Source organism: Pelophylax lessonae (genome assembly GCF_965119305.1).
Source record: "Pelophylax lessonae genome assembly, chromosome: 2".
Taxonomy (NCBI): domain Eukaryota; kingdom Metazoa; phylum Chordata; class Amphibia; order Anura; family Ranidae; genus Pelophylax; species Pelophylax lessonae.
In genome coordinates this window covers 294,914,080-294,938,779 of record NC_138769.1, presented here as the reverse complement: position 1 = coordinate 294,938,779, position 24,700 = coordinate 294,914,080, and the positions used below count along the sequence as shown (strand labels likewise).

Sequence of the window (24,700 nt, the reverse complement as noted above, 5' to 3'; positions counted from 1 at the left end):
CAGCCACAATATTTGCTGACTTTTTTTTCCCCAGGCTGGAACTCCTCTTTAAACTTATAGAGCTGTCTGTACTAAGCTAGCCATTCACAAACCTGAAATAACATACATAGAAAAGTAAACATATAGGCAACTTGTATTTTTTAACCTTTAGCATTGCATAGATTGCAAGATACGTAAAGCCATTCACAACCTGCAGAGAAAGAGAACAAAGCCATACTACAAGAGTGCAATCAGAATTGTGTTTGGTTATAGAGTTCAAGTCTAATTTATAAAAGCTGTCAGAACTTAGTGGCATGCCTAGTTGTTACACTTCCTGCTCTGTAACTGCTACCCCTCTGTCTCTGTCACCTAGCAACCAGTGTAAACAAAACACACAAGTGCATAAAGTCTCCTACTGACGGATCCTGTCATCGCTCTGCACCAAGGACTTGCTTCACATCATGCCACCTACAAGAGACCCATTTCCATATCCCAGATATGAAAATGACAACTCCTTCCAGGGAAAGGAGACACAGGTATGATTTTGTCACCTGCTAGCTCATCTAAAAAGAATATATGCAAAGATCTGGCTGAAAGTGACACCTACATGTAGCTTGTACTGAATGCTCAGAGGAAATCTATTTTTTTTTTTTTTTTGCGCTGAAGTAGAATGCAGGAAGGTAGAAAAAACCTTGTGCCTATTTCAGGTTAGTAGACCTTTTTTATGTTCCCTAGACCCAAAGTTGGGCTTTAAATGTAATGTAAATGTACTTTTAAGTGATTGTAAACAAGAGGAGGAGGTTATAGGCGCAGGGGCTTGGTCATAATACAGAATATGCAAGAAATATAGTTATAAAGTATAAATCCATAGCAATTTCAAAAATGTCCAAGGCACTAGGGTAGGTTTCTTGGTGGTGTTTAGCAGACTCTATACAGATATATACAGACAAAAATAAAAGCAGAGAAGGGCCTCTATGTGCAGTAAGATGTTGTATTTTAAAATCCCCACAACAGAGCTATTTACAATAGATAGGTAAAAAACAGGCACATCAATAACTGTAGGTCCGGAATGCCAGTTTAAGCGGGCCGTGGGAGCTGCTGGTACCGCCAGTTGCAATGGGACAGGAGTCCCCGTGTGGAGGAGAAAGCGGATTGAGCGCAATATGAAACACAGCCAGGAGAAGGATGACGCGGGCAGGGCTCAGGACCAGCGCCCTGTGATTGTAAAGTCTCTCTCTTTTTTTTTTATAAAAATAACAAACATGTTATACTTACCTGCTCTGTGCAATAGCCCGAATCCTCCTCTTCTCGGGTCCCTGGCTGAAGCTCCTGGCCCTTGAGCCAAGCTGCAGCTCAGTCACAGAGTTGTGGTTCGGCCTCATTCGCTAACTGAGTTTGATTGACAGCAGCGGGAGCCAATGGCGCCACTACTGTGTCTCAGCCACCCATTTAAGAGGGAGAGTCCTGGATGACCGAGCCATTCGTGGACATTTCTGGAGCAAGATGGGGCCCAGGTAAGTATTAGGAGGGCTGAGAGGGGCTGCTACACACAGAATGCCTTTTATGTTAATGCATTGAATTACAACCACTTTTAGTACAGTTTTAATTTAACACCTCCTTTCCCAATCTTCTGTTGTTTGCAAGAGTTCGCCAGCGTCAGGATCAGGAGAGGTAGGAAATTGGCTGAAAAGGCAATGGAAAGGTATTGACTAGTATGACAGATTAAGGGAGAAGGGCATTCCTCCCAACTTTTTGAGATGGGAACGAGGGACACCTATTAGTAGAAGTATGTAGGCATAGGACACACGCTGCCTTGCCCCCTAAAGGAGAATTATACAAAAAAAATGATTAGTTAAAACCCATAAGTGTTTTTTTACCACTACTATTCCTTTATAAATGTAGCAATTTATAAACTGGATTAAAGGGCTAGCACTGGAAACACTTTTTGACAGTTAAAAAGTGCATTTTATATACAACTATATAGATCAGACCAAAATGAGGAACAAATAAGGAGGAAAGAGGGTTAGAGGGACATTGTTCCAAATCAGGGACAGTTCCTCCAAATCAGGGACAGTTAGGAGCTATGGGAGAATGGGCTTGAGGCTAAAGTGCTGCCACGGTTGACAGTGGTGATGCCAGTGGAAAATGTGCTGTAATAACTGGGACAGCATGCAAATTCTGTTAAAATGCATGATTGGGGAAAAATAAAAAATAATTATGCAGCACACCTCTGAAATACATGCACATTATCCCATGTTTTATTTATTTAAAACCCTGTAAGAACAGAACATTTTTGTTAGAAATCCAGTGTGCTCCTAAATTCCTGTTTGGGCTGACAACATGGTACCACTGCCACACTGAAATTCAAAAATTCAAAGCAGTGTTGTCAGCATTCCCCAGTTATTTTGTATAAGACCACAGAACATATCTCTTTCCCTCTTTATCACCATAATATAGGGGGGGGGGGGGTTCTGTAGTTTACAGAAGAGTACTGAGCAAGGTTAATAGCACTGTTTGGAATTTCAGAGCCAAAGAAGCTGAGAGCACAAGATGTTAGGATCTCACTGGATTTTCGGCTGGACCAGAAGATATTTTTTTGTACATGCAGTGATTTTCAAGTTATACAACATGGGGGAATGTGCATGTTCTGCAGAGATGAATTAATTTGTGTTTTTTACCCAGGCTTACACTTAAGCAGTGGAAAAGCTCCAGATATATTGTGCAGTAGTGGCAGCAAATATGGCAATAGGGGAAAGTGTGTTAAATTAGAGGATGTGCTGAATGTCAAGCTGATAAATGCATCCTTCATTTGACACACTTTCTCCTATTGCTATATTTGCTGCCCCTATTGCACAATCCCTTAAAAAGCTTCTCTGCTGTTTACAGAATCCATGTGCAAGGCTGTACAAACACACCTCATTTCCAGCTGTCATTATAGGACATCCTTCACTGTCAACCCCATCTTTTCACCCGTGGCAGCACTGTATTGCCTGTACTTCCTAGTTACCTTCATACCTGTTACAAGGAGGCAGAAAAACACAGTAAAAACTATTTCCTGAAAAACTGGTAACAGGGCCAACATGTTGATGTGTATGGATTATATTTTGGAGAATAAGAATATTGTTTAGTGTTGCTTTACAGAGTAACATCATTTTCGTTGAGAAAAAAAAAAAAATTCCCCTCTGGGGGATATACAGTATGCACATTGCAAGGGTTTTACCAAACTGTAAAGTTCTGCCTAGCAGGAGGAGCCACCGCCAATCTGGAGAAGTGGGCAGAGACGCTGCTCACGCACAGCCAATCTGAACCGGGAAGGAGAGTCTATAAATGACTTCCACCTCCGGGAGGGGCTGAGAGGGAGACACATGTGCGGAGGAGCAAGATGGCGAGTACCGGAGTGAGCCGGAGCGCAGAGGCTATCCCACATGTTGGCGGAGAACTTGCGAAGCAGATCGGAGAGCCGAAGACATCCACCCTGTGGCATACAGGGGTGTGGATGGTGCCCAGCAGACTGGTGTTGTGCACTGGAGGAGGCATGGAGCACTTGGGTCTGGTATGTAGTCAGTGTCTGAGTGTTACCATGCGGATGCAAGCTGGGCCAGTGTGGGCACTGCGGCAATCTGCTGCTGCCGGCAGAGCAGGGTGAAGGTCGGCCCAGAAAATTGAGTGTGACATGGGAGACCGGGGTCACTCATGCTCTGTCGGCTGCGGAGTCGGGGCCTCTCAGAGGAGTGCTGCGGTTCATGATGCAGTTGGAGTCCATGCAGTCTTTCAGTGATCCAGCGTGCACATGGAAGGAGACCCGAATGTCTGAGTCAGGATACATGCAGGTAGTACGGGCCGGGAAGTGGCCACCTGATGCATTGAAAACTGCAGCAGCAGAGAAGAAGTCTGCTCCCATACAGGCAGAGGGAAGAAAGTGGCCAGTGGTAACCGGGGCTGCTAGTGTGAGTGTGAGCAGCGAGGAAGAGGCCGGGGTCATTGATGTGGGGTCTCCAGGCTTCCAGAATCGGTTCGGATTCTTGGAGGAGGGACTGGATGTTTGGAAGTCTGAGGAAGAGACTGAATGGGACTGGGGGTCCGGAGATCAGAGCAGTCCAGCTCGTTTTGATATACCTGATGAGGAGACTAGGGATTCCATGGTGCGAGGAGAGTGCGCCAGGAATCTGGGGTTCTGTGAGGCCTATGTTAATCGGGCCCCAGACCTAACCCCACCTAAGAACTATGCCTGGGCACGGGATCAAAATGAGGCCTACCCCTCCCTCATCAAAAGAGAGGAGACCCCATACTCCCCAGCTGGGAGAGGTAATCGGAAGACCCTCCCCAGTTTTTCCAGGATGCAAAGGGGGATACAGAGGAAGGTGGCCTTAGAGTATGGGTATGATTATCCCTATGCTCCACGGGAGGTCATGCTAGAGATAGAGGCCAAAAGAGAGTCCTGGTGCGATGAAGCTATATGGGACTTCCTCTTTGTACCCAAGTCATACCGCAATCAGCCAGGCTGGACTTGTGGAAGACTTTCCTATCTGTGAAGGCTCAATGGAATCATGGGCAGGCGATCTATTTGGATTTGGGCCAGGAAAAGGATGGGAAGACTTTGCGAATTCCCCATCCAGATTTCTACTGCTGAGGAAGATATACAAAGTTCAATTAAGGCTGGCTAGCCTATGTTCATTGTCTGGAGAAAAAAAAATATATACTACAGCAAAGGAACATTTAAATCCAGTTGTTGTTGGGGCTTATGCCCTATGTCCATTACCCCTTCCCTTTCTATCCCTGCAAAAAAAGGGGTTGGGGGGCAACTTAAGATACCACTGGCTAGTGGACCTATACTAGAGGGCCGACCCTCTCAGGAGAACTTAAAGATTGACAATTGCAGTTCCGGAGATCTTTTGGGCCATCGGGCCGGGATCAAGGATTACAATGTACTCAGAGTTCCAGGTGAACTACTTTTGGGCCAACGAGCCAACAAAGGAACTCAAGGGGGGGGGGGGGTAACTGCCTGGAAGAAGTGAGCGGTGCCCTTGGAATTTTCGGTTGGAGGTGCCCTGATGCCAGGGGCCCCTGAAGAAGCTATTACACATCCCTACAGGGCTGATAAGTTGTCCAGGCTCCGGCAACACAGTGTTTGTTGGGAAGTGGGTGCTGAACACTATGGTGGAGAGAATGTTGCAGACACCCGTTTTCGGACTCTTAGTAGATAGTCAGCAACAGGGCTCAGGATCGCCTTTGAGGAGTGTTGTTCGTTGTGTCAAGACTGACAAGTAGATGCCTGTTAGATTGAGTCAGGCAATGCTGGATGAGAAGGCCGCCCCCACGGGGAGGGTCTTCTCATCAACAATAAGTTAGGCAAATGTTGCTTCAGTGTAAAATATGCATAAGTGTCTAATCTCTTTGTTCCTTTTTAGGTTGACCAAAACAATTAGAGATAGTTAGTTAGGATGTGTTTGTCCACCAGAGCAAAGTTTTGCTTGGTGGGGGGTGCATTGCTTCAAATGCACCCTGAAATTGTATTATACCTGTACAAACAAAATATTTATATTTTTTTACATAACTTATGCATGTACATTTGTTTTTCTCCCTTCTCCCCCTTTTCCAAGTTTGTGGGATACCCCTCAGAATTTTTCCAGTAGGGATTTTTGTAGGGGGCGGCTGCCCCAGATCCAATAGGGAAATGGCTCATTTTTGGTGGTGGGGGGGGGGGGTGGATGTAGCACCCTCCAAGATAGGTGCTAGGAACAAGCATAGTTTTGATCTGCCTGCTTATCAGGAGAGCCTGATCTGTTAGTTATGCCTGTTGCATGTGTCCATGTGTGATTCATCTGGGCTGAGAGAGTGTCCCCACTGTATCCAATAGGGGAGCCTGTTGGACAGTGGAGGAAACCTAGCCAATGACACACAGGCTTTTGTGGCTGTCACAGAGGGTTGGCACAGGAGTGGTGCATCCTGGGATTGGATATACAATCCAGGGACATATTTGACAGGGCGTCTTTGGGCGGGAAGCCAGGTCCCAGGAGGAGGGTGGCGGCTGTCTCTCCTCCTGTCAGTGTGGAAAGTGGTTACAGGCAGTCGGCCTAGTAGACCAGGAGGGTGATGCTGAGCCAGGAAGTCCAGTGGATGCTGACCAGTGGAGCTGAAGGGAAAAACAGTGTCCGTGAGTACCGGGAAGCTTGCCAGGGGTCTTCCCAGGAAGGGGATCGATCCAGAGGAGAGTCAGTGGACAGGGGCTAGCACACACAGCAAGTGAGAAAGGGGGTGCCAAGTTGAGACCCTGAAGAATACTTTTAATAGGAGCATATTGAGCTACCTTCACTTCTGTGGCAAAGGTGAAGCAGTAGCCTTGCCGCATACACTGCAGCTAGCTGTCCTCTATATTGTGCATAGTTCAAAGTTGGAGTCTCCCACTTATCCCTTCTTCCATCCAAGTTCTAAAATAAAACACCAAAAAACAAATCCCCTGGACTGTTCATTGTCTGAGCCAAGTCTTAAAGTGAAAAGTTTTACAGACTGTTGCTATGGGTAACCCAGGGGAATCCACACTCGGCAGCTCCCTAGGGGGCAGTGCTACATATACAATTGTGACACCAAATCATATTGTAATTGAATGTTATTAAAAATTACCTTACCTCTAGCTGTTCCGTACACAGAATGTGTACTGACCACACCCCAGAAACATAATTTCCTGCTTGTGTGATTGGCTCACCAATTTTCCCAGAAGTCTGCACTAAGATACAAGTCAGATTTCTGGCATCCCCTGCAACAAAAATGTCATTTTTGGTGAGATACTCCCAATAGGAACACGTCTAAAGGGATGCAGGCCCAGCAGCTTCCCTCATTAGAGCAATGCAGTTGCCACAGCTGATAATTATGAAACCACTCCCATTACACCCACTCAGCACAGGGGCATAGGGGAACTAACAATGATTTCTTTAGAATAACAAAAGGTAGGAATCTGCAACAAAGTTTGTTAAAATCCTAGTAATGTACAGAGATCACCCAGAGTGGAATGTTTTTTTCTCAACAAAAGTGGAGTTCTGCTTCAAAGCTAAATCGGTATGATCTTTATTGTACATTTGTATTGGTCCAGCTTGGCACAACGTAAATATACATATCTCATACCAAGTAGGCCACTGGGGAAGCTGACAATCACTGTAGTAGTCCATGCTACTACAACGATAACTACTATCTTTTGGATTCCGCTTAGGTTCCCCTCTGCACACTGACCACAGTGGGTTACTCGCTCAGTACTGCCACTATTCATAGAACACCTTGTTTTTTTTTTCCAGCGAATATAGCAATATAAAGTATTTTCTGATTGGATAAAGTGGAGAGGAGAGATGGTGACATCATGATCACTACCTTGTCCAACCAGAGAATGCTGATATTCATTGGAATAAAAACTACAAGGAAGGGAATTTACGATAAATGGAGAAGACAAAATCTGGAGCAGCCGGCATAACAACCAATAAGCCTTAAAGAGATTGTAAACCTCCGAATTTGTTTTTTAAAAAGCGAACACCTGAAAGAAAAACACATACTAGCTCATACTAGTCTAGAAAATTGAAACTGAAAATAGTTGACGCTCACAAACCTGGAGAAGGCTATAAGAAGATAGCAAAGCATTTTCAGATGTCAATATCCTCTGTTCGGAATGTAATTAAGAAATGGCAGTCATCAGGAACAGTGGAAGTTAAAGCAAGATCTGGAAGACCAAGAAAAATATCAGACAGAACAGCTCGCAGGATTGTGAGAAAAACAATTCAAAACCCACATTTGACTGCACGATCCCACCAGAAAGATCTGGCAGACACTGGAGTTGTGGTACACTATTTCACTATAAAGAGATACTTGTACAAATATGGTCTTCATGGAAGAGTCATCAGAAGAAAACCTCTTCTACGTCCTCACCACAAAAATCAGCGTTTGAACTTTGCAAATGAACATATAGACAAGCCTAATGCATTTTGGAAACAAGTTCTGTGGACCGATGAGGTTAAAATTGAACTTTTTGGCCGTAATGAGCAAAGGTATGTTTGGAGAAGAAGGGGCACAGAATTTAATGAAAAAAGACCTCTGTCCAACTGTTAGGCATGGGGGTGGATCAATCATGCTTTGGGGTTGTATTGCAGCCAGTGGCACAGGGAACATCTCACGAGTAGAAGGAAAAATGGATTCAATAAAATTTCAGCAAATTTTGGATGGTAACTTGATGCCATCTGTGAAAAAGCTGAAGTTAAAGAGAGGATGGCTTCTACAAATGGATAATGATCCTAAACACACCTCGAAATCCACGGGGATTACATCAAGAGGCATAAACTGAAGGTTTTGCCATGGCCTTCACAATCTCCTGACCGCGTCATCACAACCACAGAATCGGAATCCGCCAGATCCCTGGACTGACACCTGGCTCAGCCTCTCAGTGACCCGGCCGTTCTCTGCCCCTCCACAGCCCAATGCTCCAGTGAGCGAGGAGAGGGCAGAGCAGAGAGCTGCTGACTGACAGTCAGCAGCTTTCTGCTCGGGGAGCTGTCAGAACTGAGCGATCAGCGGTATTCGATCGGTTCTCAGTGCAGAGGCACCGGGGGACAGATGCAGCCTCAAACCGAGGCTGCATCCACCTAGGTGAGTATAAATTGGAAAAAAAAGGAAAACCCATGCTTCTCTTTTAAAATATTTTAGGGTTTTTTTGTGACAGAGCCCGCTAAATTTATTAACATTGTACAATGGGGTTGATTTACTAAAGGCAAACCCACTGTGCACTACAAGTGCACTGCAAACGCACTTGGAAGTGCAGTCGCTCTAGATCTGGGGGGAATATCTGAAATGAGGGGAAGCTCTGCTGATTTCTATATATCTAATCATGTGCAAGCAACAATGCTGTTTTTTATTTTCCTTGCATGTCCCCCTCAGATCTATAGTGACTGCACTTCCAATGTCTCCCACTAAAGTATGAGTTGGCATATAGGGACATTGCCTGTAGCAAAAAAATTATTTAGATTTAAAAAAAATTGTCGTGCTGCAGTCATGGTATAGTAAATGGGTATAATTCATGATGGCCAAAATATGGGCAAAGAAATAGGACCCCTCCCCCCCCCCTTCCATTATCACTCTTTTTGTTTTCATTCAGTTTGAAAAATTAATTACGTTACATTAAAAGTAGGCTTTACTTTAATGAGAAAACAATTTTTATACGGTTTACATCTACATTTCAGAGTTTATGCTACCAAAAACCATTTAATTCAACAAGTCGTGAAGATCCCTGGAACCGTCTTAATGCAACTCCAACCCTATCAAGTACAAGACGGTCTGCTTATTACAATGATCCTGAGGTAAGCAACCTATAATGACTAACAAACCCCAAAAAGATTTTGCCTTTACTAATAATATCTAAGAGCCCCGTAATTAATGACCTTAACTTCTCACAGTACATGGGTACTATGCTACACTTACAAATATTTTCCCAGTTAAAGGAGTTCTATGGTCACAGCATACACTTTCATTTTATAACATTAGCATTGTAACAAGAATACAAACAATAGGTATTTTTGGCAATCCAATATAAGCTTAAATGAAAATTTTCCTCATGTGGTGAGTTCTGCCTCTTTCCCAGCCATGTCTTTCCACAACTTCCTGGACTCCCTGCGTGTTTTCTACTGACTCCGCCTCCTGACACGCCTCCTCCCAGCTCCATATAATTGAGAAGGCACGCTCTGTGAAATGCGTGACACAGCAAGGCCTACTCACAGGGCATAGTGATTACGTGTGTCACAGACCTCAAGGAAGTAAATGTGTGGGGATCTTTGCAAAGTATGTTTACAAACTTCAAGGTCATGTCATATCGTCACCACCTGTGGAAAATTTGGCATTTCATTTGGAAATCAAGGTCCCAGAGTAGAGAGGCACAGAATCCAAGTTGCATAGGATCCAGTGTGAATTTTCCACAGTCAGTGATGATTTGGGGAGTCATGTCATCTGCTGGTGTTTGTCCACTATGTTTTATCACGTCCAAAGTCAGCACAGCCCTCTACCAGGAAATTCTAGAGCATTTGATGCTTCCCCCTGCTGATTAGCTTTATGGAGATGCCAATTTCATTTTCCAGTAGGACTTGGCACCTGCCCACACTGCCAAAAGTACCAATACCTGGTATAATTATCATGGTATCACTGTGCTTGATTGGCCACCAAATTTGCCTGACCTAAACCCCACAGAGAATGTGTGGGGTATTGTCAAGAGGTAGATGAGAGACACCAGACAAAACAATGCAGACGAGCTGAAGGCTGCTATCAAAGCAACCTGGGCTTCCATAACACCTCAGCAGTGCCACCACAGGCTGATCGGCATTAGGAGCCCCGATCAAGTATTGAGTGCATAATATACTGTACGTGGACATACTTTTCATATATATATATATATATATATATATATATATATATATATATATATATATATATACACACACGTACAGTATATTCACACTTATACACACATACAGTATATATACACATACAGTATATACACACTTATACACACATACCGTATATACACATACATACACACCAGCACTGTTCATGAAAAAGTCAGTCTGACCTAACACTTTGCTGCTGCCTCCCATCTCCTGGCATGCTGAGACTTATAGTGCCCCAGCAGCCCACAGACACATGAGATGGTCATGCAGAAGAGGAGGGGGTGTCAGTGTGTTAGTAAGCAGGTAATGAGTATTGAGGTTTAGCAGAGATCGTGGGGAGCACAGACTGTAATGTCCCTCGTCCAGGAGAAGCAGGCAGTGCAGTTGCCTTCAGACAAAAAAAATTGATCTAACATCTTCTAAAACAAAAAAACCCTTGCTTGAGGAAGCACAGCCACTCCTCCCTCCTTTGTGTAGGGGGGGGGGGGCACTAGGCATCCCCCGATAAAGGCAGAAAATGACCAGCGCTATGGAGTGTGAGGTGAAACATGAGCGACTATCAGGTGTAAGCAGCCAACAACCAAAACCCCAAAGGGGTCAAGATATAAGTGAAGTGCAGAGAAGGGGTTGAAAACGGCGCTACCTTTATGCAATAAATAGTGATAAAGTGCAATCACTTGCAATCAAATGATAAATAAGGGGGTGTATCCCATAAAAACCATAAAAGAGGTAAAATGGATATATACTGTGTATTGGGTGAGTTCAAATAAGGTAGATAAAAGGATAAATTATCCTGATGTGTGATAGATACAATCCAGAAGGTGCTAAAGTGCAATAAATAAATTTATGACATAGACAGTGATTTTTTGTGATAAACGAATAATTAAATCAATACAGTGCAGAAGTAAAATGAAAACATGTGTTGGGTAATGTTCCCGGCACTGTTGCTATAGTAAGCGTAACATGCCAATAAAAAACAAATAAGTGAATAAAGGTGATGAATAAACCAGGGAAAAAATCCCTTAAGGTAAAATGGCAGCTGCAATCACCTGTGTAACCACTAGGTGTCGCGCTGTGTATACAACCTGCCGTGTATAGAAGTCAGGCCAATGTAAATCTCCTAGGGTCCCCTTCCACGGTCAACAAGGCACCAGTTGGCGTGTTTCCATATGGAAAAAGAAAGAGGGGAGCCCCGTGAAGTATTAATCACAAATGATAAGGGAAAAACGTAGCATCCACTCACTGTGAGAGCTGCCTCGGATCAGTAGCAATCGCCGGGAAGCTTCCGCGTTCCACGGCGGTAGAGTCTCGAAACCGGAAGTGACGCTATGATGCAATGGAGCCGCCCTACGCGTTTCGTCATCGACATCTGCTGGAGCGGCCGCGCAGCTTACCTACTCCTGGTAGGCTGGAATCTGTCCCACACTGCAGGCTGTGTTTACTCCTCCCTCTCCTGCCCGTTCCAGCTGCTGGGATCTCCTGTTTTAAAGTCAAATAAGGCGCGTTGGGAAAGGGGGCAGGTACAGTGCCTTTCCCATTGGCTGAGGAGGCAGCAGGGAGTAGGAGCAACTGTAGCCTTGGGATTTTTATAGATCATGCACGATTAGAAACACTGGTGATTAGGGTGTACCCAGGCACATCCGGCACACTCCCTACTCACGCCTATGTTCAAGATCGTTCAGTCTAATAGGAGTAGGCTGGAAATAATTTTTATACAATGTGGAAATGGATATATGGTGTTATATATTGAACATAGATACACTTTAAAACTTGATGTTAGGCCCACATTCCATGTATTATAAAAAACACAAAGACATGAGCTATTCCAACCTTCCCATTGAGGAAAACTATGAAATAATTGCTGTAACATGCCATATACATAAACATATTTTCAGTAATGTGTTTTACTCCTATCTTATAGTCTCCAGCTGACAGCTTAGACTTCAATTTGAAATCCATGTACAACCATCATGAAGGCCTCTTAAAGAACCGCAATGAAACGCTATTCCAAGTGGAGACATTCACAGACAACCATGGGTAAGTCAAAAATAATAACTAACAAGGTCTGTACACAGAAACTGCTAATATTTATTACCTGGGTAAAGGTTTCAACTCTACATCAAAAAGTGAATTCATCAAGCTCTGATAGCAGGTAAAGAATTAAAGTATAACTAAAGGCAATTTTTTTTTTTTTTTTTTTTTTTTTAGTTTTGGAGATGGATTAGAACGCCTGTCAGTTTTTATTGCTGTCTGTGCCCCCATTAGGGAGATTCACCCTCTCTATTTGTCCTGTTTACCATTATCACCAAAAGTGAAAGTAAAAGAAAATCCCACATTTTGGGTTGTCCCCAGAAAAGTAATAGAGTGGAAATCTTGCAATGGGGACACTAGTTATGGTGATCTGGGGGTCCCCAAGGAATTCCCTAACCACTTAAACACCAGGCCTTTTTCTGACATTTGTTGCCTAAAATCAGTATTTTTTGCTTGAAAATTACTTAGAACCCCCAAAAATTATATTTATTTTTTAGCAAAGACCCTAGAGAATAAAATGGCGGTTGCTGCAATATTTTGTGTCACACTGCATTTGCTCAGCGGTCTTTCAAACGCAATTTGTTTGAAAAAAAAATACACTTTAATGAATTTAAAAAAAAAAAACGTAAAGTTAGCCCAATTTTTTTGTATGATGTGAAAGATGATGTTACACCGAGTAAATAGATACCTAACGTGTCATGTTTCAAAATTGTGCACACTTGTGGAATGGCAACAAACTACGGTACTTAATTTTCTCCATAGGCGACACTTTTTAAAAATATTAGTTACAGAGGAGGTCTTGTGCTAGAATTATTGCTCTCGTTCTAACAATCGCAGTGATACCTCACATGTATGATTTGAATACAGTTTACATTTGCGGGCGTAATTTACGTATATGTGTTGGCTTCTGCGCGCAAGTACGGAGGAATGGGGTGCTTTAATGTTTTTTTTTTTTCTTAAATTTATTAAATTTTTTTAAATTGTCCCTTTAATTGTTTTTATCACTTTTATTGCGATCACAAGGAATGTAAACATCCCTTGTGACAGTAATAGGCAGTGACAGGTACTCTTTATGTGGGGATCTGTGGTCTTTTAGACCCCAGACCCCTCCTCTGCACTTGAAAGTATTCAAAACGCCAAGATCTGCATTTTTGAATACTTTTGATTCTTGAAAACTGGCGCTGTTGGCTCCTGAGTAAACCGGAAGTGATGTCATGATGTCTCTTCCAGGTTACTACATCCAAGACCGAACAAAGCTGGAAGTCTCCAGCCAGCCGACGGACGTGTCCGCTAGTCTCTCGGGTCTCCCAGTGGGACGGGAGAACCCGGGCAAGCGGCCGAAGGTGGCAGGAGGGGGGGGGGGGTGTCCCCTCCCGCTGCTTGTAATAATAGCTGAGCGGCATGCTTAGCCACATTGGTAGTTATTACAAGAGAGCAGACCTTCAGCTCTAAAAAATGGTACAGGGATGATGCTGCAGCTGCAGGCATCACCCCGGTACAACCACTTGAAGCCAAATGATGTACAGGTATGTTATGTGGCAGCAGGTGTTTAACTTGCAAGGATTTCCTCTCACTTCCTGTTTGGCTATGGCACAGGAAGTGAAGTCTCTGCAATGGGACACATATAGAAAAAAAAAAATCTTACAGGGGTTATAACTATCTATATCTATCTATCTATCTATCTATCTATCTATCTATCTATCTATCTATCTATCTTATCTATCTTATCTATCTTATCTATCTTATCTATCTTATCTATCTTATCTATCTTATCTATCTTATCTATCTTATCTATCTTATCTATCTTATCTATCTTATCTATCTTATCTATCTTATCTATCTTATCTATCTTATCTATCTTATCTATCTTATCTATCTTATCTATCTAATACTTTTGCCAGAAATGCAAAGTGTGCTTGTCACTTCTTGTGAGCTGACCTGGAAGCATAAACCAATCTAATCTTCCTTCTGTAAACTATTAATCCCCTCATCCCTCATGTAATGAAGATAAACAAAGGAAGACATGTTTAAAGTCCAGCCCTGGGTGACAACCATGGCTCCCCCATAGACATAGTGGAGAAATCAGAGCTGTCTTTAATGCAGGGCAAAAGGGGCAGCTGCCTCAGGCCCAGTCATTGTTGTGGGGCCAAAAGCAGCTGCCCCTTGAGCCCACACTGCCTGCAAATAGTTGATAAGTGGATTCAGGAGGGCCCAAGAAAATGTTTGCCCAGGGTCCAATAGATATTAAAGACGGCCCTGGGAGAAATAAGCATAGCCACCTAGTAACAGAACGTGTGGTATTTGCAGTATTACCAGGTGAAAAGAATTAAAATAAAGAAAAAAAAATCCAGATAAAAGAAAACTAATCTCGTCACCTCACCTAAAGACTGTAAGCTGTTTTTTAGTTTAGACCCGCTTTGCGCCGACAGAATTATGGAGATTGCCATTGCTGATCATCTTTGCAATAAATGCAAATGAACTCTGCTCTATAACACTGAAATAATGGTAAACACTGCATTCCAAACCTAACAAAAACAAATCTCAATTTACACAATCCCTTACTTCTCTTTACTGCTTCACTGAAGTAGGGTGGCACTGCCACCTGTCACTACACAGTGACACTACACTTCATTTGCATTGCAAAGTGCAAAGCTAAAGCTGCACTAGAGCTCACTGCTATTGTCTATACTGTATCTGAACGTATACAGACATACACCTGTTTACATCCATATGAGTTGACCTGCATTCATTCTGCTCTTGTGCTGCTGATTACCCATTAGTGATCTTTTATCACCCCCTTAATCAGCTATTAATGTGCGGCAGAAAGAGAACTACCTGGGCCTTGTCAGGCTGAGGCCATTCTGCGCCTGCACTGCTGCTGCATGAATGAATTATTCAGGAGGAGATAGGGGGAGAGGAAGTAAAGGGTTCATTCATTCATACCATACTGTGATTTGTATTTGTGAGCGTGTTCCTAACACATAGCAACCAAAAAACAGGGGTCTCGAAAATTCCAAACAAAGTGCCAGTTTACTGTCCTTAGGGGGGCCGAATTGTGGCTTGTGGGGGTACAAAATGCCCCAGGCTCAACATCAGTGAGAATAAACATGGCCTCAGGGTTGGTGGTCAGGAGGAAGAGGAATAGTACCCCATCATTGCTATCAGTAAGAGGAATACTACCCCATTGATGGTGTCAGTGGGAGAACTACTGCCTTGTAACACTGGGAGGAATAGTGCCCCTAAAGGTTAGCAAAGGGCCACAATTGGCCCACGGGCCGCAGTTTGGAGACCACTGCTCTAGTTATTAGTACGTGGCACTTTTTATCACTATCTATACACCCACAGCACCATTCTGTGGTGGTGTAATCGCTAATTTATCTCCCTTATTAATGCAGTTCAGGCCAGCACATTACGTTGCATTTGGCCAGCACTGAAAAAAAAGTATAACATGCACTACTTTTTTTTTAGTGCAACAGGTTCAAATGCACACATAAATGCAACACACTGCAAGGCAAACCAAGGCAAAAAAAACAAGCAAACAAATGAAACACATGTAAAATGCATGCCAACGCATTACAACACATTACAAAAAACACAACACACTCCAATGCAACGCGCATGCCTTGTGGTGTGAATGAGCCATAAACATCAATAGTGTATATTCAGCAGCAATGGCGCAGGCGCAGAATGACTGAAGGCTAAGGTAATTCAGCAGCAGTCACATTGTTAATGTTTACATGATGACCCTGAAATCACTAGGTAGTAGCACATAGGGTCCATTTATGTTGTGCACATATCAACATTAGCACAAAGGTTTACATGGATACAGCCCTAAAAAACGGCCTAAGGGCCAGGTCACGCCATAGAAACGCAGTCCGGATGCGTTCCAGATGCTTTTTTGCATGACCATTTTTGATGCGTTTTTGGTGCATTTTTTAACCACTTTAGCCCCGGAGGATTTGGCTGCTCAAAGACCAGGCCCTATTTTGCGATTCGGCACTGTGTGACTTTAACAGACAATTGCATGGTCGTGCAACACTGTACCCAAATAAAATTGACGTCCTTTTTTCCCACAAACAGAGATGTCTTTTGGTGGTATTTGATCACCTGTGCGATTTTTATTTTTTGCGCTATAAACAAAAAAAAGAGCGACAATTTTGAAAAAATAACAATATTTTTAAAAATGTTTTAAATTTAATAAATCTCAAAAAAAATGTAAAAATCAAAATTTAACATTTTAGGCCAATTTGTTTTCTGCTACATATTTTTGGTAAAAAAAAATCGTAATAAGCGTATTTTAATTGGTTTGCGCAAAAGTTTTTGCGTTTACTAACTACGGAAAAGATTTATGTAATTTTTATTGTTTTTTTTTAACTAGTAATGGCGGCAATCTGTGATTTTTTTGCGGGACTGCGACATTGCGGCGGACAGATCGGACCCCTGACTGACATTTTTGACACTTTTGGGGGTACCAGTGACATTACTACAGTAATCAGTGCTATAAATATGCACTGTTACTGTAAAAATGACACTGGCAGGGAAGAGGTCAACTTTATTGGTGATCAAGGGGTTAAGTGTGTACTTGGGGCGTGATTCTAACTGTTACTGGGCGTGGCTAGTGAAGTAATCACAGAGACATACGATCCTACATAGCAGGATCGCATAGCCTCTGTCATTACTTCGGGGAGAATGACAGACGGCTTTGTTTACATCCGCCGTCTGCCTTTCTCCCTCTCCTGTGGAAGATTGCGAGTGGCCGGCGGATATCGGAGCCTGCCGGTCACACGCGCTGGCAAGGCAGGGAATGAGCGGGGGCAGGAGCGCACTGCCGGCGGCGCACGCTAGCCCCCTACAGGCTCGCTTTGCCCAGGAGTGGCTGACTGCTGCAGTAAATACTTGTGCGGCGGTCGGCAAGTGGTTAAGCAGGCTAATGCATTTTTCCTCCCTCTTTTTTTCTTAACCTTAAATAAGGACATGTGTGTTCCAGGACATTTTTGGTGCGTTTCTATGTTGTGGGGCGTTCCTGCGTGATTTTGATGAATTTTACAGTGTTCCAGTACAGTCCAGTGCAGGAAAAATGCAGCACGTTCTACTTTTTTTTCTAGAACTGGAATGCACTGGAACTGCAAGCACTGGTGTGAACTATGCCATTGGAAACCATATAACCTACTTTCCATGAGTTTTTGATGCAGAAAAAAAATTGCACTGGACTGCATGTTGTGTGAACTGGGCCTAAATCAATAATGTTTTACACCATGCAAACCTCGTCTCCCTTATTACTGCTGAAAGGAGAGCTTGCACACTGGAGGAAAAAAAAAAAAAAAAAGGAGTAAAGAGAGATAAAATTTGAATTTTGATCAACTTAGAGATAAGTGGTCAAAACCATCTGTTGAGTGCTTATCCCTTAGGGCAGGGGTAGGCAACATTTCAGAGGTTGTGATCTACCTGTACAACATGGAGGAAGTCTAAGATCCTTGGGGGTGGGGGTGGATATGTTCTGTGTCATCATCATCCTTTAAAAAAATAAATAAAAATACATAGTATCACAGTAGTATCTTCTCCCCCACTTTAAATCACTCCTCTCCTCATAGTAGTATCTTCTGCCACCTTGCCTCCCCACAGCGATGTCCTCTGCCCCCTTTCACATCACCCCCCCAGTAATATCCTCTGCCCCCCCTAACCACACACACACACACGGTAGTGTCCTCTGACCCCCCCCTCCCCAAAAAGCAGTGTCCTCTGCCCCCCACTGTAGTGCCCTCTCCCTCATAGCAGTGTCCTCTGCAACTCCCCCACTCCAAAGTTGTGCCCTCTGCCCCTCTATAGCTGTTTCCTCTGGCGCCCCCAAAGAAGTGTTGACAGCACACAGCTGTAGGTAGCTCTCTCCTATCTTACAGCAGCTTTACATCACAGAGGAGTAAGAGGCAGCACAGTGCTGGATAGAGGGTGGGACCGGGACCTACTTTAGTTAACATTTCATGTTAACAAGCCAATGATTGGGGGGTTGGACCTAGCAACCAATCACCTGCAGGTTAACTTGCAAAGTTAACTAAAGCAGCTCCCAGTCCCGCCCTTTATCCAGCACTGTTTTGCTTCTCCTTCTGCTCTGGCAGAGACTAGGAGAGGCATTGGCACAGCCCTGATCGTTATCTACCTGTCACCTTCCTGCAATTGACAGGTAGATCCCAATCGACAGGTTACCGACCTCAGCCTAAGGCTAGCCATACATTATACAATTTTCTGTACAATTTTCTTTAGATTTACCTTTAACTATGTAGTACAAAGGGTTGCCTTATAGGATACAATTGAAAGTGTTGTTTAGTTTCGACCCCATATTATATGGTTTTTGGTAAATCTAACAGAAACTTGTACAAGAAAATTGAACATGTATGGCCAGCCTTAGGGTGTGCACAATGGTGAGTAATTTACAAAATTGGTGAAAGTCTTGAAAATTGTTTAAACCCATTTTGAACTAGGCACTTTATTTTCAAGGATTTGGTCTTGAGAGTTGAAGAATTGTTTCAGAATGGATACTCAAAACACATGCAGCAACCACAGCTATAAACTGATAAGCTGCAATATACAAGAAATTTAGTTTTTGCGTTTAGATACTTTTATATTGGTTGATTAGATTCTAGCTTAACCCCTTTCCACTGACTGTACACCTATATGCAGCCTCACAGAAGTTGGTCTTAATCCATAGGGCCGCATACAGGCATTCCTGTGTTTGTGCTGGGAGCTTGAGTATGATGTCAGTAATGTGAAAATACATTTGAAAAGAAAGTATTGTGTTAATGTCTTGCAGAAGGATATTGAAAAACCGGGTCAAAGAATTATCCACTTCTCAGGAGGAAAAAGCAGGGTTTAGACAATCAGTGAGTCCACAGAAGATCAGCATATACAGCATTGATGGAGCCATCAGTAAGTAACACAGACTTCAATCACTATGCACATACACTATATTACCAAAAGTATTGGGACACCTGCAGCTAAAACAACTTCGACTCTTCTGGGAAGGCTGTACGCAAGGTTTAGGAGTGTGTCTATGGGAATGTTTGACTATTTTTCCAGAAGCCAATTTGTGAGGTCAGGCACGGATTTTGGACGAGCAGGCCTGGCTCACAGTATGTAGTCATTTGGATGTGCAGATGGGCCAGTTATGGCGGTAGATAGGGACATGGTCAGCAAATAGGCAAGATGCAGAAATGTAGTCATTAAATAGGCCATAGCCATTACCAGGCAACACTGCACTGGTGTGGTGGTGATCAGGAACACTGTTGCTAACTTACACTGATCTGGTGTGGTAGCAATCAGGAACACCGATTCTAACTACACTGGTCTGGTGACACTGTGACTGGTATGGTGGTGATTGGAGAGACTATGACTGGCTGCACTATTAAGGGTCCTTTCACACGGCTAGGTCCGTTTTTTCATCCGCTCAGGCACTTTTTTTTTTAAACGGACACGGATGACACTTTGGAGTGTCCGTTCCGTATGTCCGTTTATCATCCCATCCGTTTGCGGATGATAAACGGACATAATTTATGTCTATGGGATTGTGGATGTCAGCGGATGACACCGTTTTTGCATCCGTTCCGTTTTTTAAACTGAAGAAAAATAGGGTTCTCTTCCGTCTCAAAAAGCGGAACTGATGGTCATCTGCTGACATCCGCAATCCCATTGACATGCAGGTAAAACTTGCATAAAAACGGTACCCGAAGTTTAGCTTTAACCACGACATTTTTTACGATTCGGCGCTGCGTTAATTTAAATTGTGCGGTCGTTCGACGCTGTACCCAAATAAAATTGATGCCCTTTTTTTTCCCCCACAAATAGAGCTTTCTTTTGGTGATATTTGATCACCTCTGCGATTTCTATTTTTTGCGCTATAAACAAAAAAGCGAAAATTTTGAAAAAAAAAAAACCCAATATATTTTACTGTTATATAACATTCACAATAAAAAAAACTATTTTCAACGTTTTAGGCCAATTTGTAGTCTACCACGTTTTTGGTAAAAAAAAAAAAACAATAAGTGTATATTGATTGGTTTGCACAAAAGTTATCACTTCTACAAACTAGGGGAAAGATTTATCATCTTTTTTTTTTTACTAGTAATGGTGGCAATTAGCAATTTTAGGGTGACTGCGACATTGGGGCAGACAGATCAAACACCTGACATTTTTTGACACTTTTGAGGGGACCAGTGACATTACTACAGTAATCAGTGCTAAAAATATTCACTCTTACTGTACTGACACTGGCAGGAAAGGGGTTAACACCAGGGGCGATCAAAGGGTTAAATGTATGCCTAGGGGGTGTTTTCTAATTGTGAGGGGGATGGGCTTCTAAAAATAAACACAAGGACCTGTGTTCCTAAATAGGAGGAACACAGAAGTCCTGTGTTGATTGCTGACGGATCAACGGGCTGCCATGGTTTAAAAAAGCAGACCACTGTTCTGTCTTCCCAGGGAGTGATCGCGGGTGCCCGTCGGCAATCATGGCTGCCGGCCCCCAGATCAGCGTCCCCTTTCGCGAATGGCGGCACGCCCCCACACTCGCTCCTGAGGTACGACGCTTTGTGCAGCTGAGCCACCTTGCCGCAGTATATCTGTGGCAGGTGGTTAGCAAGAGATTAAAGAAGAACTGCATATCTCTCACATAATTTGTAATAAAAACATATTTGCCACTCTGAAGCTTCCCTTCAACCATTTTGCATATTATTTTATATATACTGTGTTTCTGGTCTTGCCAAATATGCTGCCGAAATCTTCAAAATAAAATGGGCAGCTGAAGTTGCTGCCATTTTAACTGTGGGCAGCTGCTGCCTGTTCACTTCCTGGATTTACACACACACAACACTGCTTGTCTGCACATTTCTCCTCTCTTAAATGACTCATAGATCTTTGCAGTTTCTGGTTATCTCCACCCTCTCATCCAGCCCCCTCCAGCTCTGCAGCTCTCATAGGCTCTCCTGTGACTCATCCCTCTCTCCCTTCCTGGCAAACTCTCAGGAGAGTGAGGGCTGTGCATGATGTCATTAGCCCTAGGCTAATTACCAGACAAGAAAGAGGAAGTGGGCTGTATAAGGTATTTACTGGCAGAAAAAAATGTTTTACTATCCAAAATTAAAACAAGAGAAGAGGATTTAATAGATGAAAAAATGACTTTAGGGCTGGTTTAGGAAAACTTTTTTTTTTTTTCTTAAGGGGTCCAGAAGAAAACGAATAACATTTTCTGTCTGAAACATGGTCATTGATAGTGTGTTAAGCATGGACTTTTCTTTTTTTCTTACTCTTTAGCAAGTCATCACTCAGCTGCAACTAATCGAGGCTACTCTCGGAAGCAAGATGGTGGATACTACAGCATCTGACTTGATTGCTCTCATGTTCAGTAAAATATCGGTGTTATGGTTGAAAAATAAATTTCAATAAACGAGTGCATGAATTAGTGATTTCTCTAACTTACATTTTTACACAGTCTATCCTACTGGCTCCCAATCGTAATTCGGGACTGGGAGCTGCCAGTGACAGCTCAAGATTGCTGTGCTAGGAGCACAGAAGCCTACGCCACCATGGACGCATATGAGGCATGTAGGGATTAAAGCTCACCCTCCTTGCAGCTGCACATATGCGTTGTGATCAGCCAAAGGTAAAAGGTTATTATTTAACACTTTCCTTATACAGTAAAACCTTGGTTTGAGAGCGCTTTGCAAGACAAGCAAAATTTTCAAATAAATTTTGACTTGATATACAAGCGATGTCTTGATATACAAGTAGCCTCAAGTCACAGCTGAGTATAAAAGAGAAGAGGGGCGCCTCTAAGTGTAGCAATATGGTTAAATTTAATGAAGGTACAACATTTAGCAATTCACATGGTTGATGATTGGAACAGGCACATCTAAGGATGCCGGCATCAGTGGTAAAGCTGTCCACATAGATCATTCTCCGCACCATCATCTACGTCATCCTTTCCATGCTGCCCCTTGCTTTCAGATCGCTTTACTGCAGGGTGGTCTTCCCGGTCAGGATTACAGACTGGCAGCCGGCGGTGCAGAAGATAGTCTATGTGGACAGCTTTACCCTGGATGCCTGCATACTTAGATGTGCCTGTTTTATTCATCAACCATGTGAGTTGCTAAATGTTGTACCTTCATTAAATGGGAACCATATTGCTACCCTGTAGCTCCTGCTGGATTTTGCTTCCAATCCCCTTGTGGAAGCAGCTATTTGTGGATGGACATTGTATGGTTACACAACCTATCGCAATGCTATAATCTTTTTATATGGACTATAAATTGAAGGATTTATGAATAAATGGTTGTGGAACGAATCATCGGAGTTTACATTATTTCTTATGGGGAAATTCGCTTTGATATAAGAGTGCTTTGGATTACAAGCATGTTTCCGGAACGAATTATGCTCGCAATCCAAGGTTTTACTGTACATACATATTTATAGGGTTCTTTGCTGCTCTGTGAACCCATTTTTTTTTCTGTAGTATGCACCACCCTGGTGGGCAGGTACTGTCCAGGATTCCCTATGCACTGGACTGACCTTTCTAGAACACGGTTCTGATTATATTTAAAGAAAATGGCAAGTATGGTATGGAAATGTGAGGAGGTAAATCCAGTGTAACACTTTCATTCACAACAGGCTCTGCTGATCCAGGTCCACCCATCTTGCATCAAGCAACTCCAGTTAACCTCACATATCTATCCCCTTTTCTGAGGCCACTTTCACACTGGTGTGCTTTTTCCATGCTAAAACACACCTTTATAGCACAAGAAAAGCAAATGAAAAGGATTCCCTTTTATGTTATATGTAACTGTTCACATTGCTGCTCTGCATTTTGAAAAGTCCTGCATGTTGCATTTTATGGTGCACTTTTCAAAAGCACTCCTCCCATTGATTTCTATGAGAAACTTACCTACAATGTAAAACTGCGGCACTTTTGAGTCACATGTCCAACTCTAAAAGTTGCATGCTGGGAGCCAGGAATCCAGCAAACGCACTTAAAATGTGATATGTTTTTGCACAACACATACTGCATTTTTAAACGCACTAGTGTGAAAGTGGCTTTAGTGTCAGATTTTGCATGTGTTTTTATAGTTCAACACTCATTTCAGGGCGGAAGATGTTCAGCTCACCTGCTCTGTCATTTGAATGGTGCAGTTAATGCCTGGTTCAGCAGTGAAAGGATGCAAGGTCAGGTGTAATGCCTGATACACACAATGAGGAAACTGGCTTAAAATAAATCGCATTCAGAGTGAGCATTCGATAATCTAATTGTAAGTACACAGCTTGCAACATCTGCTCACGACAGTTCAGATGAAATTTTTGAAAGTAACATAAGTGAAAATATTTTGCGTTTGATAGCTAAACAAACAATTTTCATGTAATTAGTATAGCATTCATAAACATAAAATTAGGTGACAAAGACCATGCTTGATCAGAAACAAAAGCACAACACTAAGGAAGAAAATGGTAATGAAAACAATTATCGTTTAAAAATGAAAAATGTTCTTAAACACACACACACAAAAAAAAAAAAAAAAAAAAAAAAAAAAAAAAAAAAAACTTACCGAAAAATCCTTTTCTCTGAAGTTCATCAACAGACGCAGCTCCATCTTCTTTAGACCAATGGGTTATGCTCCTCCAATCAGGAAAAGGCACTAGGCAGGAAAAAAGTTTAACCATGCCTATGGGGCTGTCCCTGCAGGCATAACCCCACACACTCTGCTATCAGCAAACAGTTTAGTTGCAAGCAGTGTTTAGAATACAAAAAACCCCCATTCACTCAGAAGTAGAGGGGCGGGTGCTGCGTCTGTCAAACTTCAGAGAAAAGGGATTTTATGGTAAGTTCTTACAAAAATCCAGTTTTCTCTACCGTTTATCGACAGACGCAGCTCCATCTTCTTTAGACCAATGGGATGTCCCAAAGCAGTATAATCATGAGGGGTGGGAAGACAATGCAAGAAGATGTAATTCCCCAAAGGCTAAACCTAGTCAATCAGGTAACATGGAGCTCAACCAGGAACAACTGGAGCTCACCTTGAGAAAACATACACCCTCAAAGAGAAAAAAAGAAAAAAAAAATCTCTTTAAACAGTAGCCTGCAAAACCTTGCGGCCAAAGGAAGCATCCAAAGATGCCAACACATCTACTTTGTAGAATTTTGTGAACGTATGCACAGACGACCAGGTTGACACCTTGCAAACAAGAGGCACTCAGCACTCTAGTAGAATGCACCTGCACTGGGAAAGGAGGAACCTGAACCTTCAGTG

General features: G+C 42.8%; 1 protein-coding gene across 1 annotated transcript; it reads left to right on the top strand.

Moving 5' to 3' along the window:
- The first annotated feature begins 388 nt into the window (after positions 1-388).
- CFAP276 (cilia and flagella associated protein 276) lies at positions 389-21,849 on the top strand. Its single transcript, XM_082244332.1, has 5 exons — positions 389-515; positions 9,192-9,308; positions 12,307-12,422; positions 19,222-19,337; positions 21,717-21,849. Exons 1-5 carry the CDS (start codon positions 441-443, stop codon positions 21,785-21,787), a joined length of 495 nt encoding a protein of 164 aa, XP_082100458.1. The 5' UTR covers positions 389-440; the 3' UTR covers positions 21,788-21,849.
- The last annotated feature ends 2,851 nt before the right edge of the window (positions 21,850-24,700 follow it).

Excerpts from the sequence above, each read along its gene's own strand:
- CFAP276 (XM_082244332.1), top strand. The coding sequence starts at position 441 with ATGCCACCTACAAGAGACCCATTTCCATATCCCAGATATGAAAATGAC. Across the intron at positions 516-9,191 it reads TCCAGGGAAAGGAGACACAG|AGTTTATGCTACCAAAAACC; the intron begins GTATGATTTTGT and ends TCTACATTTCAG. Across the intron at positions 19,338-21,716 it reads CAGCATTGATGGAGCCATCA|CAAGTCATCACTCAGCTGCA; the intron begins GTAAGTAACACA and ends CTTACTCTTTAG.